Source organism: Podarcis cretensis, assembly GCF_951804945.1.
Source record: "Podarcis cretensis genome assembly, chromosome: 8".
In the NCBI taxonomy this organism is placed as follows: domain Eukaryota; kingdom Metazoa; phylum Chordata; class Lepidosauria; order Squamata; family Lacertidae; genus Podarcis; species Podarcis cretensis.
In genome coordinates, this window is record NC_137177.1 from 53579172 (window position 1) to 53598882 (window position 19711).

The 19711-nt window shown below is 46.1% G+C and overlaps 1 protein-coding gene across 4 annotated transcripts in view; it reads left to right on the forward strand.

Annotated features, from left to right (window-relative positions):
• The window catches only part of GSE1 (Gse1 coiled-coil protein), a 432608-nt gene that overhangs the window by 169532 nt on the left and 243365 nt on the right, over positions 1–19711 (forward strand). For 3 of the 4 annotated variants that reach the window (XM_079988700.1, XM_079988694.1, XM_079988696.1), the window contains one exon: positions 3830–3989. Coding sequence is in view for 3 of the 4 variants with exons in the window: in XM_079988694.1 (XP_079844820.1) it covers positions 3830–3989 (160 nt within the window). In the remaining variant the exon portion in view is untranslated. Of the gene's footprint in view, positions 1–3829; positions 3990–10301; positions 10412–19711 lie in introns of those variants that run through there. The other variant, XM_079988697.1, reaches the window with a different exon arrangement.

Here is a 19711-nt window from a genome sequence, read left to right on the forward strand (position 1 = left end):
GTATCACACACACACACACACACACACACACAGCCTTTTTGCAGTTAGTCAATTGACAGGGACGCAGGTGGCGCTGTGGGTTAAAGCCTCAGCGCCTAGGACTTGCCGATCGAAAGGTCGCGGTTTGAATCCCTGCGGCGGGGTGCGCTCCCGCTGCTCGGTCCCAGCGCCTGCCAACCTAGCAGTTCGAAAGCACCTCCGGGTGCAAGTAGATAAATAGGGACCGCTTACCAGCGGGAAGGTAAACGGCGTTTCCGTGTGCGGCTCTGGCTCACCAGAGCAGCGATGTCACGCTGGCCACGTGACCTGGAAGTGTCTCCGGACAGCGCTGGCCCCTGGCCTCTTGAGTGAAATGGGCGCACAACCCCAGAGTCTGTCAAGACTGGCCCGTACGGGCAGGGGTACCTTTACCTTTTTAATTGACAGGGAAATGCTTTGAAAGGTGTGGGATGAATGAATGATTAAGATGAAGATGAATTAGCACCATGCAAGCAACTTTGGAAGAATGCTGATTGTCATATAACCACCCTGTAAACAAATCAGAACAAATGCTCATTAAAAACCAGACACAGTCTAACCACCACATAAGCTTTGTGCAAGCAAATAAGAATGAATTCTAAATAAACAGGTCATCTGGAGGTGCCCTTTATTTGTGTGGCTTACATTTCAGGGGCGTATCCCCTGTCCACCCGTCTTGGGTTTCAGATCCTCTGTCCTCTACATAAAAGGCTCATTTGTACATTTGTGGGGGTGTTCTCTCTACTATGCTGTTGTGGTTGGAGCAGTTAATTTTAGAATGTGAGGTGTTGGAATTTAAGAGGGTTTTTTTGGGGGGGGGGTACACCCTCTGCTGGAAGTCAGAGCACTATGTACTCATAATGACAATAATGATGATGATACTAAAAATAAAAATTTACAGAAGAACTCTGTTGGATAAAGCTAGAGGCCCATATAGTCTAGTATTCTTTTTCTCAAAGTGGCTAACTTGTGGAAAGCCTGAAATCAGGACTTTCGCACAGCAGTACACATCCTTTTTAAAATTAGTAATATCTAGATTCTGCACCTACAAAAAAGCATGAAAAACATGAAAGAAACAAATTTACACTGGGCGCAAGTTGTGCTAATTAAGTACACGTGCACAATGTACTGTATCTGTTTTGTGTTATTTATTTTCTGCAGTGTTTATTAAGAATTTCTGAATACTATATGTAGTAAATTAATCTGTATAATTTAATGTGCTTCAGACAGATATGAGGCAATGGTAAGAGCAAACTTCGAAGCCTTTCTTTGCAAACATAAAGGCTAGAAAGCTGAAAATGTTACACAGTTGATTTCTTTGCCCAGAACAGTGGTACCTCGGGATAAGTACTTAATTCGTTCTGGAGGTCTGTTCTTAACGTGACACTGTTCTTAACCTGAGATACCACTTTAGCTAATGGGGCCTCCCGCTGCCGCTGCGCCACCGGAGCACGTTTTATGTTCGTATCCTGAAGCAAAGTTCTTAACCTGAAGCACTATTTCTGGATTAGCGGAGTCTGTAACCTGAAGTGTATGTAACCTGAAGCATATGTAACCTGAGGTACCACAGTACAGTGGTACCTCTAGTTATGAACTTAATTCATTCCGGAAGTCCATTCTTAACCTGAAACTGTTCTCAACTAGAGGCGTGCTTTCACGAATGGGGCCTCTCGCCACCGCTGCGCCACCGGCACACAATTTCTGTTCTCATCCTGGGGCAAAGTTCTCAACTCAAAGTAACTGTTCCAGGTTAGCAGAGTTTGTAACCTGAAGCGTTTGTAACTCGAGGTACTACTGTACCACATGATTCATGCTTGTGCAGAATTGTAGCACACACAGAGCCAATCTTATTGGGTGTGAGGGGGGGCGGAAGTAAAAGGATGTCACTATTTAGACTCAAGCTGACTTTGAAGGAAGGTGGAACAAGGACTGGCTGGAGCAGGTTGCACCTCTTTGTTGCTCTCACTTCAGCCTGGGCTGCAACACCCGCTTTCTTCCATCTGCAAAGCCACACAGGACAGGACTGGGTTGTTTTGCTGACAAGTTGGCTGTGCCCCAAGACCATACTGGCTTCAGACAGTCTAAAGTGGAGTGAGAGTCACAGGACAGGTTGTGCACCTTCAGACATCACTAATCCAGCTTTATTAGTAAACCAACCATAATAATATATTCAGTCAAGAACAGTGCTGTACAGAAGCATTCCACACTGAGAACCAGTTCACATTATTTTTGCTCAGGCCACTCAGACTTTGCCTCTTCCCATTCCAAGCTCAAATGTTGCTTTTGTGTCAAGCAGCCCATTTTTACTATCCCATCACTAGCACATATTGCAAATTTTGCATGCAGCTGTGCTACCTTATTGTAAAGAAGGTGTTCATAGGCAAGCAGAGAAGCAAGCTCATTTTGCAACGAGCTGCTCAGGGAAGAGTCTCACTGTTTACTGCTTTGGGGTGCTTAGGTTGCTGCTGATGCAGTGCAAATGTTTTGTGCTACAGACAGTACCTCACAATTGGTTGTGCATAAGTTAGTCTGATGGGTTTGGCAGATGCAGATACTGCCTAAGAACATGCAATGTCTTCCACATTTTTAGCTTGTTGGTTAAGATATGTGCTTTGGTTCCTACCCTTTTCCTCAGATCATTCCCTCCCAAGCATTCATCATTTAGCTGAGTCTTCCCCAACCTAGTGCCCTTCAGATGTTTTCAGTTCCAACTGGCACCAGACCATTCATTATCCTACTCTTAATCTCAGGGTTGTGGGTTCAAGATTCCTGCCTTGCAGGGGGTTGGACTATATGACCCTTGTGGTCCCTTCCAACTCTACAATTCTATGATTCTATTCTGTTATCCATTAGGGAATGCTAACTAGAACTGAAGGAAGTTGCAGTCCAAAACCTCTCAAGGCCACCATGCAGAAGAAGACTGGCCTAGGTCCTGACAGGGAAAACCTGGAGGCCCGTGGACAGCAAACTCCTGCTCATGGTAGAACTGGCTCAGAACCAGTGTGCTGTTCCTTCTCAGCTGGCACATGCAAGCTCAAGCAAAAACAAATGGCCCCTCCAGAGTGGTGTTTTTATGTGTGGGTGTATTCTGCAATATGTCATTTATGCAATAATAGTGTGGTGGATTTATACAGACGTGTCCACATTATCATTCCACTTTGTAAGTTGTTCTGTAGTGTTTCCCCAATGTTGCTGAATTGTTGGTATCTGAAGGGGCACGTTAGACTATATATAGCACAGCAAAAGCGCGGGGGGGGGGGATGAAACACATTTGACTCCTGAATTGGGGAGGCCCATTTGACATCAACATGAAATGGAGCCTTTAGTGTGATCAGCCTAGTCCTGTTGAATGATCTGCTAGTATAGATTCAGCAGGTGCCTTCTGTTTCAACCTTTAAACGCCTGCTGAAAATGTTTTCCTCTTTCCATAATACTTGATAGTCTGTGATCTAATTTTTTTACATGCTTTAATTATAGATTCTTTTAATGATATACAGCAGTATATAAATACTTTCCATAAATAAAGAAAATGTATGTTGTGAAAAGTTACAGGATTTCAGCAGGACGTTGCAGGACTTACACAGCATTGAAAGTGGGATTGCCTGTGATTGCCCCAATACCATTATGAGCACAAATCATGAATGCACCATAGAAAGAATGCCTGGAAGGGCCCTTATTTACCTTCTGTCTTGGAAATCTTGTGTGCTGACCCCCACCAGTCCATGTGTATATGGTAGGACTTGTTTTCAGAGCTGATTTTCTGTACTGCCTGGAAGGGTCCCTCATGTCTTTTCTTCTCCTTTTATTCCAGGCATCTGCTTTTCCTCTAGAGGCACCTGCTCTGAAACTAGTTGCCAGTGAGGCTGCCCAACGCCCATCGGGCCCCGTGGAAAGCACAGCTGTGGGGAACGGAGCTGCTCAGGATTACAGGGCTGGTTTGGATGTGGAGGGTGCAGCTCAAACAGCTACAAGTAAGCACTGCATTCCTTGTTTCAGTTGGGAGTGTGCTTGTTTGTGTGTGTCCAATAAATCCATTCATACATGTGGATAAGTGAGGAGTGGCACAAGGTAGAACTCAATGTCGGGTGTGTGTAGCAATGGGGTTCTGTTCAGATGATCTTCTTATCTATGAGAGTAATGAGATTTCAGCCCACAATAAGTGATGCAAACCTGGCAGCAGTGGGTGTTTGAGTAGTCTTAATACAGGCTAATCTCAAGTTTGAGAGCCAGATAATGTGTTCTTCAGTTTGGCTTTCAATAAGTGTATCTTTCTATCATCTATCTATCTACACACACACACACACACACACACACACACACACACACTTTTCCAGCTGACTTTTCAATGTGACCTGAAGCAGAGCTCCAGCTAGCATTCAAGAGCATTCACCAGCAGCCTGCTTTGACAGTGGTTCTCCTAGTGGTAAGGAACACAATACAGTCATACTTCGGGTTACATCCGCTTCAGGTTGCTTCTTTTCAGGTTATGGACCACCAAAACCTGGAAGTACCAGAACGGGTTACTTCGGGGTTTTGGCGGTTGTGCATCCACAGAAGCGCTGAATTGCAACCCATGTGTGCGCAGACGCGAGTTGCGAATGCTGTGGGTTGCGAACATGCATCCTGCACGGATCACATTCGCAACCCGAGTGTCCACTGTAGCTTCTTAGTAAGGCTCTCCTTAAGGGAAATTTCTGAGCTCCTGTGCAATTCCTGCCAGGGCTTTTTTTTTGGGGGGGGGGGTTTGACTGTTGCATGAAGTTCCAGTTGCTGAGACCAAACCCAAATGTCCCAGTCTGCATGTAAAATATATTTTTCTCTCTTCCTTTCCAAGCAGTGACTTGCTGATAGGTCAAAGGAGGCCACTCCTGAGCCTTTGCTATCCCAAAGCTAGGTCTGGCTGAGTGCCATCTCCAGGGAATTTAACATCCTCCCTGGTCAGGAACTGCAGCATTCCTAGAGGAGGCGTTTCTTTCACTCTCTCTTACACACAGACACATGCTTTGCACCCCACCTTCCGGACCTGTTCTATGCTGAGAGTGTAGAGCTCCTGCTTGGATGAGGCATTGGCTTCCTCCTCCACCTGCTGTTATGAAAAATTGCAGGAGGAAGAAGCTAGCCCTCAAGGAACACAGGAAGTTGCCTTATGCTGAACCAGGCCATTGATTCTTCTAACTCAGTATTGTCTACTACACTGACTGGCAGAGGCTTTCCAGAGTTTCAGATGGGGGACATTTGCAGCCCAGCCTGGAGATGCTACTGGGGATTAAACTTGGGACCTTCTGCATGCAAATCAAATGCTCTACCACTGAGCTATGGCCCTTCCCAAAATGGCTTGGGCAGCCCTCCAGTTCAGCAAGCTGTGGAGTACTGGTGTCAGTGCGGCAGGGAGTCTGGGAAGTGAGTGACTGTGAGGCAGTCCTGATTGGCCACAGCTGAGGCCTCTGACCTTTGGAAAGAGCACGGGGAGAGCGGGGCCATGTGTTCACACAATACAATTGCTGTAATTTAGCAAAGGATTTATTAGCTCCCTGCTGCACTTCCTATAAGGGAGCGCCATACAGAGGTCTAGGAAAAGCTTGTAGAGTTCCTTCTGCTTCCTTCTAGAGCCACCTGGTGGTGTCTTTCCAGAATAAGGGGTCAGGGAGGGTCTTTGGTAATTTGTGAGCTATTTACTGCCAGCCAGCTGGGAGCAGGAGCTGTGGCCTGGAACGGGCCATGTGAAGTTGCCTGTGTTAATTACCAGAGTCGCTTGGCAGACACACTGAGTAATGGCATGTTAGATGCCTGCTGTATTTCGTGCACCGACTCCTCAAGGCAAGGCCTTTGTGTTCCTGGTCAGGATCTTGGCTGGCACTCAAGGAGGGAGGAGATCTCAAAGCCCTGCCAATTGCAGGCGGGTGAGACAAGGTTAAGCACGGAGGTTGGCTGTGCCATGGGAGGTCTGCAACCCCCTCCTTTCTCCAGCAACTCACATGGCTCATCCTGACACATATTCCTTCAGAGAAGGAATGCAAGTGTGATGTGGGAGCTTATTGCCCTGTGCAGAAAGGGAGGTGTTAAGTTCTACTCAGCCAACTGATTGAAAGCAATGGACTTAAGCTACTCATGCTCATTAATTTCAATAAGTCTACTCTACTCTTGCTAGAACTAACATTGGCTACAACTCAAAATATTTAGTACTGTATGAACATATGAAGTTTGGAGTGACAGTTTTATTTGGGAGTGTTAATAACTTACAAACTATGTGCTGTATTTCTTGTGCATATGTGTCTGATAAACACACTGGGTCTAGTGTGCATAAGGACTGTGCACATGGATGCATTTTCTATATAAAACATACTGTTCACAACTGGTTCATATATTTATAGTGGTACCTTGGGTTATGAACTTAATTCATTCTGAGGTCCATTCTTAACCTCAGGCACTACCACCGCACCACCAGTGCACAATTTCTGTTCTCATCCTGGGGCAAAGTTCTCAATCCAAGGTACTACTTCCGGGTTAGCGAAGTTCGTAACCTGAAGCGTTTGTAACCCGAAGTGTTTGTAACCTGAGGTACCACTGTATACTAATACCACAAATGCATTCAACTCAGAAAATTAAGGGGGAGAAATTATAGACATAAACTTGCTCTAGATTAGTGAAGGTGGAATGATAAAAGTCTGCTTTTGTACCATGTGAGAATTGCTGATAAGCACTTTTGTTCCTTTCAATTTCACATATTAAACACACACAAACAAAAAATGGCAAGGGAGGGTGCTTGCAGAGTGTGCAGTCAGAACTGGGTGGTCTAGTTCAAGCAAGGATAGGAAGAGAGAGCGAGAAAGCCACTGGGGAGCACATCCTGGCAGCAGTGCAGAGCTGGGAGTTCAACAAGTGTCCTGAGGAAAGTTTATTAGAGCGTAACAACGTAAGAAGAGCCAGGAGGCTGAATCAGGCTAATACAGTGGTACCTCGGAAGACAAATGCCTCGAAAGATGAAAAACTCGTAAAACGAAAGAGTTTTTCATTTTTTGAGTTGCTTCGCAAGACGGATTTCCCTATGGGCTTCCTTCGCAAGACGGAAACGTCTTGCAAGTTTGTTTCCTTTGTCTTGCAAGTTTGTTTCCTTTTTCTTAAAACTGTGCATTCACTTCGAGGAGCAACTCATAGCATTGTTGTTGTGTGGTAGCCATTTTTGAGGTTTTTGAAGACTTTGGTGATTTTTGAAGCTTTTCCAAAGTCCGTGCTTCGCAAGACGAAAAAATCGCAAGACGAAAAAACTCACGGAACGAATTAATTTCGTCTAGCGAGGCACCACTGTAGACCATCTTGCCCAGCATCCTGTTCTCACAGTGGCTAGTCAGGTGCCTATGGGATGCCTACAAGCAGGAATTTTTACAGAAACTTTATCTTCAGGTGCCAGGCCTTTGGCTAATTAAACAGTCTATGACCTTTTAAACTGGGGGTGGGATATTGTTTTTGTTTCTTATTATGTCATGTATTTTTGTGTTTTTATTGTAAACTGCCCTGTGATCTGTACCATCTGATGAAGGGTGGTATAGAAATTTAATTCAAATAAATAAAAGTGTGTATTCAGAGGCATGCTATCTCCAAAAGTGGAGGTAGAACATAGCCATTGATTCTGCTGTGCTTGTCCTCTGACATTCCCCACCTCCTTCCCTTCTGGTTTTTAATCATTACAGCAAAAAGAGAACATTATCTATATACACTGAAAATATGAGACATTATTAATACCATGGAAAACACCCATTACCTGTTTAAAAAGCACACCATTATTTCCTTGGATTCCCCCTGAACTGATAGCAGGGAACAAGCCTCTTGTCCATTTTGTGGGCCAAGAATGTAACAGTTGTTTTAAGGTAAAGGTAAAGGGACCCCTGACCATTCGGTCGAGTCGTGGCCAACTCTGGGGTTGCGGTGCTCATCTCACTTTATTGGCTGAGGGTGCCGGCGTACAGCTTCCGGGTCATGTGGCCAGCATGACTAAGCTGCTTCTGGCAAACCAGAGCAGCGCACGGAAACGCCGTTTACCTTCCCGCTGGAGTGGTACCTATTTATCTACTTGCACTTTGACGTGCTTTCGAACTGCTAGGTTGGCAGGAGCAGGGACCAAGCAATGGGAGCTCACTCCGTCGCGGGGATTCGAACCACTGTCCTAGGCTCAGTGGTTTAACCCACAGCACCACCCACGTCCCTAAAACAATTGTTTTAGTACCTGTTTAACTAGATTATTTGGGAGAGAGGGAGAAAAAGAATCTATATTCCCAGGAGGGTAGCCTTCTTAGTCTGTTGTAGCAAAAACAACAAAGAGCCTTGTGACATCTTAAAGGTGTAATCTGTGAATAAATGGAAGTTTCATCCTGAAGCATATTATGTCCATTTTTCCAAGCCTAAATCTTACTGTTGCTTGATAGGGCGGGGGCTGAGATTGATCAAGCTTCCTTCAGTGCACAGCTTGGCATCTGTGATGGTTATGACTATGTTCTACCTGTACTGCTGGAAGGCATCATGCCTCTGAATACCACTTGCTGGGAATCACAAGTGGGAAGTGCTGTTGCACTCATGCATCTTGCTGGCCACTGTGAGTACAGGATGCTGGACTAAATGGGCCATTGGCCTAATCCAGCAGCCAGGCTCTTCCTATGCCATTATGAAACATCTCCTGGTGAGCTTGGGTGACTGGTTTTGTTCCCCAAGTGCAACTCTGCAAGAGTTAGAGAGGGCACTAGATAGTCTGAAAGGGTTTTGTGTCAAGATGCTGCAGAATGTTCCTGCATTATTTGCCTGCTCCTCATGGGGATCCCCTCTTACCTTGGAGGCACAAAAACATCAGTTACAGGCGGCCATGTGGTTTTCTGTTTCTCCAGCAGGTGGCTGGTCAGCGGACTGAGTAAATCATCATGCAAAGCTTTCCAGAGCAGCCATGCCCCCCTCCCCCTTGTCTGCTTATCTCTGTAGGCTCAGCAGCAAGGGGAAGGCCCCTGCCATTTTGGCCTTTTGTGCTTCCTCAAGTCCTGGGATCAGGCATTTGTTTAAATGTCGAAAACCTCTTCCAAGTAGCACTCAAGGCAAATTACAACGATTCAGAATACAGCATAAAAAGCACAGAAATTGTTAAAGGCTCCAAGACGTCTTTACCGCCCAAATGAGCTGCATGGCCCTTGCATGCTGGACTTTCTTGGATTGTTTGGGGGTCACTGACTAAAATCTTTACTGGCTGAAATTCAGCCTGCCTCCTCTCAGCCTGCAGCAGTTCCAAACCCCATCTGGCCAGCTGGATCCAGAATACTCCTTTCCCCCACCCCATGTAAGTCACAGGGGCCTATCTTTAGGCAGGCAGAGTTAGTGGTGGGACATCTACTATGATTGGTGCCCTCCATCTGATTGAGACTACTATCAGCCCCAGGTTGCCAAAGGCTGATGGAGAATTTAATCTCTTAGGTCTCTCTCCTATTTGTTCTCCACATCCTCGGCCTTCAACCTCTTACTTCCTTGCGGGGTAGAGAAATGGTGCTAGGCCACATCTCTTAAAAATGCTAATTAAATGAGGAAGAAGAAAAAGGAGGACATGTTCCGGAGCATGTGCAGAGTTTATTCTCCTCAACCTTCAGTATCCACAAGTCTCCCACCTGGGGATCGCATACCAGTTTTAATCCCAGCGCCCCAAGTCCCGCTGGTGGGGTTGCTTCCAAGTTGGCCATGCCCAGGATTGGGTTGGAAAGCTACACTTCTGCGCAGGTTGACTTGGGAACAAGTCTCCCGCTGACATTCGTTGGGGCTTTACTTCGGAGTAAACACGCCCAGGACTTTTGGGGGGGGGGCGGGGGTGAGAGGATCCCTCCTGGCGGGTGGGAGCCACCGTGGGCGCCGAAGCCCCTCCTCCCCAGAGGCAAAATCGCTCTTCCCCCCGCTCCGCACGTGCTCCCCCGGCGGCCTTTTCCGGGAGGGGGCTCGGCCAGCGGAGTTGCCGTCGCCCGGTTGGAGCCGGTGAGTCACTCGGTGGCTGCAGCTCCTGGAACAGGAGTAGCCCAGCTGGGCTGGGCCGAGCGGAGCCGCGGGCGGGGAAAGAGAAGCACCAGAAGCAGGAAGTGAGGCGGGGAGAGAGACACACACACACACACACGCACACACGGAGCCCGAGCAAGCGAGCGGCTGAGCCCGGCGCTCCTCTGCCGAGAAGTTGCCTCCCCCGCCCCCCGCACTCCCGCCGGCCCCGGGGAAAAAAGTTTCCCTGGCCGGCCGCCTCGCCTCCGGCGGCTGGATGACCGCAGTGCCTCGCGAGGGTCTCGCCGCCGCCGCCGCCGCTTCTGCTGATCCTGTCGTCCCCCGCCGGCTGTCCCCATGGAGGACAGGAGCCCCCGCTGGAGCGGCCGCCCGCCCATCATCGGTGAGTGCCGCGCTTCTCCGTCTCCTTCCTGCGCCCATCACCGCGGAGTTGGGGCGGGGGAGGCGCGCGAGGAGGAGGCTCCTGCTGCTGGCCGCCGCCGCCGCCACGGCTTCCTCCCTCCGCGGGAAGTTCAGCTTGTTGCTGGCTGTCTGGACTGCTGTGGATTTCGGACCGGGGGGTGGGTGGAGGAAACTTGTAATAGGAAGGGGGCGGGGGCTCAAGTCCCCGCGTGTGTGGTTGGCTGACTTCTCTCCCTGCCGAAAGAAGGAGCTCTGTACATGCTCAGAGAGGTGAACTATTTTAGAACCATATCTGTGTAATAATGGCAAATAGGAGTCATAGTTGTTGTTGTTTTTTTAAAGGGAAAAGGTTTGTGGAGTGGTATTATTGGTTGATAGTAGCCCTGATTTTTAAGGTGAAAACCTTTGTTTGGACCAAGCCCTTGGGCTGAAATCTCCCACTCTAACCTGGATGCACTTTTTATTGATACCAAAAGTGTGAGGGTTGGTTGATGTTTCTCAGAGGTGACAGGAACACATTCTACAAGTGTTCTTTTTAAACTTTTCTCCAGGCTTAGGGGAAAGTGGAATTGAAGCAGGTTCCATTGGACAGCCTTTTGGCTGGGTTGGGTTCAGCCTGAGGAGTCCTAGAATCAGTTGAATGTATTTTTGGGAAGTTTGGAGACAGCTGTGGTGGGTTAGCAGCATGAGATCTAGGCACATGGATTAGCCTGCTTTTGGGAGGCCATGCGAGAGAGACTGGCACAGTGCATCTTGGAGCATGTGTTTCTTCCAGCCTGCCTAGCTTCTCCATTCTGTTTGCTACCAAACTCCCATCCCATGGGATCTTAACTTCCAACAAACTTTTACAATATCTGTTAATCTAGGATACATTCTGCCACATAATGCTACAGAAGGTTTACCTTGTTAAAAAAGCTGATTAGCAACTTGTGTCCATTTTGTTATAACAAATTTAAAGTGCACACACGTAATGGGAATAGATTTTTAACATGCAACAACTTTTTTGCAAAGTCTCTGCTGAATGTGTTCTTGTGGAAAAAAATGCCAAAGACACCCATTCTCAACTAGTGCTTTTGGGCAGTGTTAGAAACTCAAATATATAAGCTAGGTGCCAAATGGCACCTTAAATATAGGTTGCGGTCGCCACAACAGAATGTCTGTTCGCCAAGGGATTGGACTAGATGACCCTTGGGGTCCCTTCCAATGCGACAATTCTATGATTCTATGATTTTGTGATCTCAACTACATTGCTTGACTGTAGCTTGCTCTTACAACAGTTCACTTGCCCCAGTATGCGAGAAGGAAAAGCTCACCCCTAGTGGAAATTGTATTCGTTTTTATTAAGGCAGGTTTTAAAAATATGCTTGCCAACCTGGCGCCCAGAAATCTTGTAGTCGTAATTGGACCCATGCTGAGAGCAAAACACACCTGGCTAATTTCTAACACTCCACCTCTGTTTGTGCTTATATCAGATAACTTCTAAAAGTCATGAAATGTTATGTCTGAACCAGTAGCAGCCCCCAGAAATTTGGGCATTTGGGGAAGTGGCTGGAGGCATGCAACCTACCAGCTTGGATGCTCGTGCTGTTGCACTTCTAACACTGAACTCCCACCCATCCCCGATTTGCCCACGTGTGTCTTTGTGACTTGGAGAGGGAAGTAGAAATAGATTCTTATGCCAAAGAAAGATTAGAGGTGAGCAGATCCATTCATACAAGTATTTGAAGGTCTGCTTCATATTGATGGGGTGAATTTCTTTTCTTCTATTCCAGACATAGGACCTGAACCAGTGGGTTCAAATCATAAGAAAAAGGATTAAGATTAGGATGAACTTATTTTGCAGTGGAGCAGACTGTCTCAGAAAATGGGAGACTCTCCTTTGTTAATAGTTCTTAAGTAGAGACTGGATAGCCGTCTGCCAAGGATGGTGAAGTAGTGGATTCCTTGCATCACCAGGGTGTTGGACTAGATAACCTTTCCTTGCAGCTCTGATTCTGAGAAATGCTTCTGAATTTGCTGCTTAATATCTAAGAAAGGGGTAAACTCTGTTAAGTACACCTTACACATGTAAAGTAGTTCAGGAGTATACTTGTAAAGTTGAGACAACGATGCTGGGAGAGAGTTTGTTTTCATTCCTGTACCCGCTCCCCTCTTTAAAAACCAGTGCATTTCTAAGGCGGTTTACAATGTAAGCAATAAAACCAATTCAAAAGGAACATCATAAAGTACTTCAGCATATAAAAAGTTTTAAAACGGAACCTAAGAGCCAGCATAGAGACAATAAGACTTAATTATAAAAAGAACAAACAAGCAAAATTCACAGCATGTTTCAAAACAGCAAGAGAAGGACTTGGTGCCATTGCATGGACAATCCAGACAGCACAATTTATAACCTACCAAGCCTAATGGATATCACCAACCATGTGCCATGATCTGTCAGTTGCTGGGCAACATCCTTGTTGTGTGGTCTTGGGTCAGCTGCACAACCAGGGAGAGCGCTATGGTACTCAGGTCCTGCCTGTGGACTTCCCTTTGGGGTATCTGGTTGGCCACAGATAGAATAGAATGCTGAAGCAGATAGGCCTCTTATTCTTAGTTTTTTTTGCCCCGGTGGGCCACCACACGACTGGTGAATTGTAGTTAGCTTTCAGAGCAAGACATTGTACAGGATTGGGGTAAGCAATAGAAGAATGCAGTACTTTCCCTCCAGGTGTGTGTGACTTGAATGTGTCTTCAAATATCACTGAGATTCATTAAAACCAAGAGGAAAGAGAAATACATTAAGAACATCCCATCCCCTTCTAAAAGCCCACACAGATAGTTAAAGGCCAAAGGCCTGGTTATAGAGGAATGTTTTTGCCTGGCGCCTGAAGATATGTAGCAAAGGCACTGGGCTAGCGTCCCTGGGAAGAGTATTCCACAAACTGGGGAGCCATCATATAAAAGGCCTGTTCTTGTGTTGTCACCCTCTGGACCTCTCCTGGAGGGGGCAGCCCAGGGTGTGTCCTCATAGACCCATGTGTGTGTGTGGGGGATATACTTTGCCTGGCCAAAGATAACATGGGAAATGAAAAAGAGCAAAGACAGGTAGTAATGCACCTAGGAGGCCAAAGTCCTGTGATGAAATCATCTTGCCCCCAAAACAACTTTATTTATTTATTGACATTAAGAAAGAGGCAATCTTCAGTGACACATGCATGTGCAGCTGCCTTTGGAAACGGTCCAGAAATGCATATTACTCCAAAGCAGAGCGGCAGGGTTGTTAACTGGAATGGGACCATTTGATATTACAGCAGTATTTTGTCATCTGCACTGGCTTCTAGTCTGTTTCCAGACCTTTAAAGACCATGGCAGCTTGGGGTCAGGTCAGAAGGATTCTGAAGTATCGCACTGGACCTTAAAACCATCCTCAGTGGTTCTTTTCCTTTGCCTCTCATCCCCAAATGAGATGCAGAGGTGGTTACCAGGAAGGGGATCTTTTCAGTGGTGGCACCCAGCTTGTGTAATGCTCTTCCCAAAGAGGCTTGCCAGGAGCCTCCTTTGTACTGTTTTCAGTGCTAAGTGAATACCTTTTTTTATTCTACCAGGCCTTTTAAATCCATTGATTTTTATTCTTTGCTGCTGGAGTTTGTATGCTGTTTTACATTTGCCCCCCCCCCCATGAGTTTATAATTGCTTGTTAAATGTTTTTATTGTTGTTGTAAAGCCGCTCAGAGAACTTTGTTACTGGGTGGCATTTGAATACTGTGAATAAATAAATAAAACCAGCTTCTAATGGGAAAGGACAAAGACTGAGGCAGAAAGGGAGAATCTCCAGCCTCCCTGACAATGGGGCTTGTTTGGAAGCAGCGTTGGGGCTATTAGCTTCCTCGCTTCCTCTTGTTTCGGATTGCTGGCTCTTGCTTTGAAGTGCACGCTGTCTCTGTTTTCACTGGCTTGCCTGGGAGAGATAATTAGAAGGGCCAGGACTTAATTATTTGCTCCTTTCAGCCTCCGCTCCATTTTATAACTTATCTAAGTCAAATAGAGGTGATTGCTACAGAAAGGAGCTCTGCTGTGTTGATAGAGCTTGGCTCTGGAGATCAACCTGGTGACTCCTGTGTACTTAGAACAGATCCAAATCTAGTGGGATGAGACTGGGAATCCAGACTGCTTTGTTTGTGGCTGGGTGACTTCAGATAGATAGATAGATAGATAGATAGATAGATAGATAGATAGATGATAGATAGATAGCTGTGCCTTGATTCACCTTCCAGTGCAACAGAGAGTGATGTTTACTGTTGTCTAAAACTGGTGGTATCTCTGCAGCTGTGGAGCTGGTAGAACAACGGATATTGGTTGAGAGTGAAGTTTGTGTCATTGTGCTCCTGATATGCATAATGTTGAAGGCCTTGTATCCTGATTTGCTCTTGCTTTCAAGGTTATCTTATCCAGCTTCTCTGCATTTCACCCTGGCTGTTGAAACACACCTCTTTGGTACTGCCAGTCCTGGGTCAGGCTTTCTTCTCCCAACACTGCCATGCCCCCACATCTGCAATACTGAGGCATCGCCTTACCTTTGCATGCTTGGCCTTTGCATTCTTGAGAAACCCGGTGGTATCCTCTCTTAAAACAAATGAAAGTATTTTGGAAATATGTAAAAACAGAGAGAGAGAGCAATAGAAATTATATGAGATGTGTTTTTATCAATAGTCTTTATCAATCACTAGCTACCAGTAATCTAAATTATTTCAGTCACTTTTAACTTACTTTTCTGTGTTTTCACCTCACATGTTGCTCCTTGCCATCCTGCTCAGTAATGTGGAACATAGAAACCTACATGATTCCACACCATCCTAAGTTGGTCCATAAAAGCAGGGATGGGGAATACATTACCCTACAGATAGATGTCAATGAACTATCCCTCCCATCACCATTGGTCATGATGGCTGTGGCCTGATGGGAGTTGAAGTCCAACTATACCTGAAGAGTTTCCCATCCCTGCATAAAAAAACCTAAATTGATCCTTAAAAGACACTTCTTTTAACCTGATGTGTTTTTCCTGTTGTATGGCATTTAGGAGGTGCCAGTCAGTTGTTAATGTCACTTGCTCCATGCTTTCCTGTTTCTCTTTTCATCCTTGCTGAAGGGTTTGGTTGGTGAAGTTGTTCGTGGCAGCTTCCATTGCTATGTCCTGGATCAAATTTGAAAGCACTGCCTGTGACTCAGCAAGGAGATGTAATAGTGTTGACCTTGGGGACAACAGAACTTGATGCCACAGTGCCTCTAACACTCCTGCCTTGCAATTCCTTGGGCAGAGAGGAACACCTTGGCATATCACCTGTGCCAGCAGCAGAGGCAGAGCCAGGCAGTACACATTAGCAAGGGAACAGTGTGTGTCTGCAAAGGTTAAAGGAAGTTGGCACTAGGAGTTATAGTGTTAAGGACCTCTGGCATCCTCAGTGCCTTTTCTTTGTAAAGCAAGGGTCTGAAGTTCACAGCTGGCCAGTTTTAAATGTGTGTGTGTGTGTGTGAGAGAGAGAGAGAGAGAGAGAGAGAGAGAGAGAGAGCGTGCAAACGTCTGAAGGAAAATGAAATTATATGTAACTTTGTATTAATGTAACATTTATATATGTAACTCTGTATTTTTGTAATATTTTGTTTAAGTTGTCTGCTGTTGCTTCAGTTTTTTGTATACTGCTTAGAGATATTTTTAATAGATTAAGTGGTATCAAAATCAAATAATCATAAATCATAATAAAAAATGGCCTACTCCACTGTACAAAAGGTTTACATACACTGAGCATTTTTTAAAAGGATTTTTAAAATTACTGCTCAATCAAATGTGTCTTCTAGGCAGTTGACAATTTCAAATCACTAAACACAGAGGTAGGGAAGCTGTGGCCCTCCAAATGCTGTTGGACTCCCACTCTCATCAGCCCTAGCCAGCAGGACCAATAATAAGGAATGAGGACAGTTGCATAGGGCAGCCCTGTATAGGGAAGTTTTAAATGTTGGATGTTTTATTATGCTTTTGTATTTGTTGGAAGCTGCCCACAGTAGCTGGAGCAAACCAGTCAGATGGGTGAGGTGTTGTTGTTGTTCCAACTATTCCCCCTCCCCGTAAAGAAAACCCTTCTATACTAACATATCACATTACACAGAGGCAAGTCCAGGTAGTCCACAGTATGGGAGCTGCAGCCAGCTATGGTTCCCTGGCAAAAGTACCTGTCTGAATTGTGCATCTGCCAACACAGTATCATTACATTCACACATTACCTTTTGTGGGAGGGTGATGAATGCCGGAAAAAGCCAGTCATATGAAGCAGCCCACAGAGACATGCAGAACATGTCCTCCTTTGTGTGTGCACATGTGTGGTTATGTTAATCGTCCATTGATACCAGGTTGATTGGGACTGGTTCAGAACCATTTCAAGGATGCCTCTGCCACTGGAAATCAGAGAACTAGGAACCTTCTTCCCCTTCCATGTTTCCCAGGTTTGTTTATTTTGATATACCTCTTGATTGAAAACAGCAACAATCACAAACAACAAAAAGAGTAAAAGGAAAAAATAAGCAAAAGAAACTAAAGCATTAAAAAATTAAAATCAGTAATAAACTAAGAACAGATTAAAGCACGTCAGCATTCTACATATCCAGGTAGACTTGTCTAAACAAAAATGCTTTTAACAGTACCCGTCATCTTTCCCTTGGGACTAAGCCTGGCAGGTACAGCTTGTGGGAGATGAGGCTAAGATTAGCCCAAACCAATGATGGCATCAGAGCGTGGCATCTTTGGAGAACAGGTATAACTTAGAGTACCTGCTTTGTAAGCAGAAGGTCCCAGGTTCAACTTAAGTCACCTTCTGGTAGGACTAGAAGTGTCTCCAGGAGGGATGCAGGGTATATGGGGTACAAGGGGCTTCAGCCCCCTCAATATTTTGAGGCATGGGGTGGAGCTCCCCAATATTGAGGGGGCCACCATCACCTGCTGCCTCTGGGCAAGTGATTGGATGTGGGGTGGGAGGCTTGGAGGGCGATTTTCACCCTCCGCCCCCCCCCCCCCGTGATCGCCAGAGCGTCCTGGCAGGCTTGGCCTGTGTGATGTCATGCACACACGTCAGACCCCCCACGTGGGGCCCAACTCAGTGCACCTGGCTCTCTGAAACTCTGGAGAGCTGCTGCCAGTCAGTGTAGACAGTACCAATTTAGATGGACCCTTTATAAGCAGATTCTCCTATTCCTAATGATAGGGCCAAATTAATAGATGGTATATGTGAATTGGAAAGTGGTTTGGGCAGCATAGGCTGACATTTTCCAACCCTCTCTAATAATAATAATAATAATAATAACAACAACAACAACAACAACAACAACAACAACAATAATACAGTAATAATAAATTTATTTATATATCTCTTAAAATATATTGTTTAAAAACACACAGTTGGGGTGGGCAGAGATAAAGGAATAAAAGGTGCTTATGTATGAGTGTTCTTGTGGGTTTTCAGAAAGGCTGTAAGAACCTGGCTCCCTTTGGGAATCGAACCCACCACCCTTCAGTTCCCAAGGTACAGCTGCTTGCCACTTGGGCGTCATAAAAGGCTTGAGAACCTTCCCTATGTTTGTTTGTTGCATCAGGGACTTCTCAGGCCCTGATTGGCTCCCAGCCCAGCCTTCTAATTGGCTGGGAGCCCTATATAAGCTCCATGTGCAAGTCCAGCTTCAGGCCTGGGCATTCTGTCTGCAGTCTGCTGCCAGTGAATCAGGGCTTCTCTTGTTCTTCTTTTGTCCAGGACGGCTTGATCCTTCTCCCGTGTACACTTGCCAGTTCCTGCTGTATGCTGCTTCTCAGATACCCCTATCCCTTGCCTTTGCCAATTGACTGTCTAGCCCCTGAAATCAACCCGATGAGGTATCTAGCTGGCACAATCCAGCTGCCTGGTTCAACCTCCACACCCTTTCCCTCCATCTGTCCCTTAAGAGATTATACCAGCACAATTTCCTCAGATGCAACCAAACAAACCAACTTCCCACCTAAAGTAGCTGTAAACCTCACAAGTTATTTTTTATTGTAACCTGGTTATAACTCTGGTGTGCACATCATCTCACATCTTATATGAGATAAGGCGATCTCACAAACTGGTCACAAGTTGTTAAGGGCTATATATTCCAATAGAACTTGGCCCAGTAGCAAATTGGCAGCCCATGCAGATCACTGAGCACAGGTGTTATATATATGCTGATAAGGTTTCACTCCTGTCAGCTATCCTGCTGCAGCATTCTGCACTAACTGCAGCTTTTAGATCAAGAGCAAGGGAAGCCCCGCATAAGAGTGCATTGCAGTAATCCATTCTTGAAGTAACCAATGTATAAACTACTGCGGCTAAGCTTCCCCAGTCCAGGAACGGTTGTAGCTGTTGTACCAGTTGCTGTTGGTAAAAGACACTTTGTATAAGGCATCTTCCTATGTTTCTTGATTCTGAGGCTATTTGTGTATGTGTGCACGCTCTCACACAGAGGTCATGTATGTGGGGTTGGGCAGGCCAAGCTGTTAAGTCACCATGTAACTGTAAGTGTATTAGCATTGGGATGTGTGAAAGAGAGAAGGGGCAGGCTGTGAATTCATGTGGGCATTTACTTCTGCCACTGTATGTGTGTGGCCGCTTCTTCCCTAAGCTGTGTGTGTGCGCATGCACGCGCATGCTGGCTCTAAGGCAGACAGAATTGCAGTGGAGACAGTGGCTTTGGCAAGAGGCCAAGAATCTGCTGTCTCTTGTGTAGGTGGAGGCGAAGGAGGCTGGGCTGTGACATGCAGCTCCGAGGAAAGACAGTTTTATCGCTTCCTGACATACCAAGGCCCTTGCAAGGTTACAGGTTGTGGGGAGCCAGGAGGAGGAAGAGTGTGTGCTGTGCTCAGGAGGAGGAACAGAGTAGTTCCTTTCCAAGTACAGCAGTCCTGGGAATTTTATTTATTTGTTTTTTTTGTAGCCCTAGGAGGCTGAGGGCAGGGAGGGGAGTGAAGACCCAGAGCCAAGATTGTGTTGGCCAGCAAACTTGATAGGAGTTCTAACTTGCAGAGTGTTTGGCATCACAGTCCGTTCCCCCTACCCCTGTTAAACTGGCTTGGAGTTATGCCTGCTTTGCAGATGGAAGAACAGAGGCGGAGGCAGAGAGATTTTTGATTGAGACCATTCAGTAAGTCCATGGCTAAGCTAGGGCTTCCACCCAGATCCTCTGTGGGTTTGATTCTAGCAGTTTTCAGGGGGTGGGTGGGTGCTCCTTCGCATTGTCATCTCCA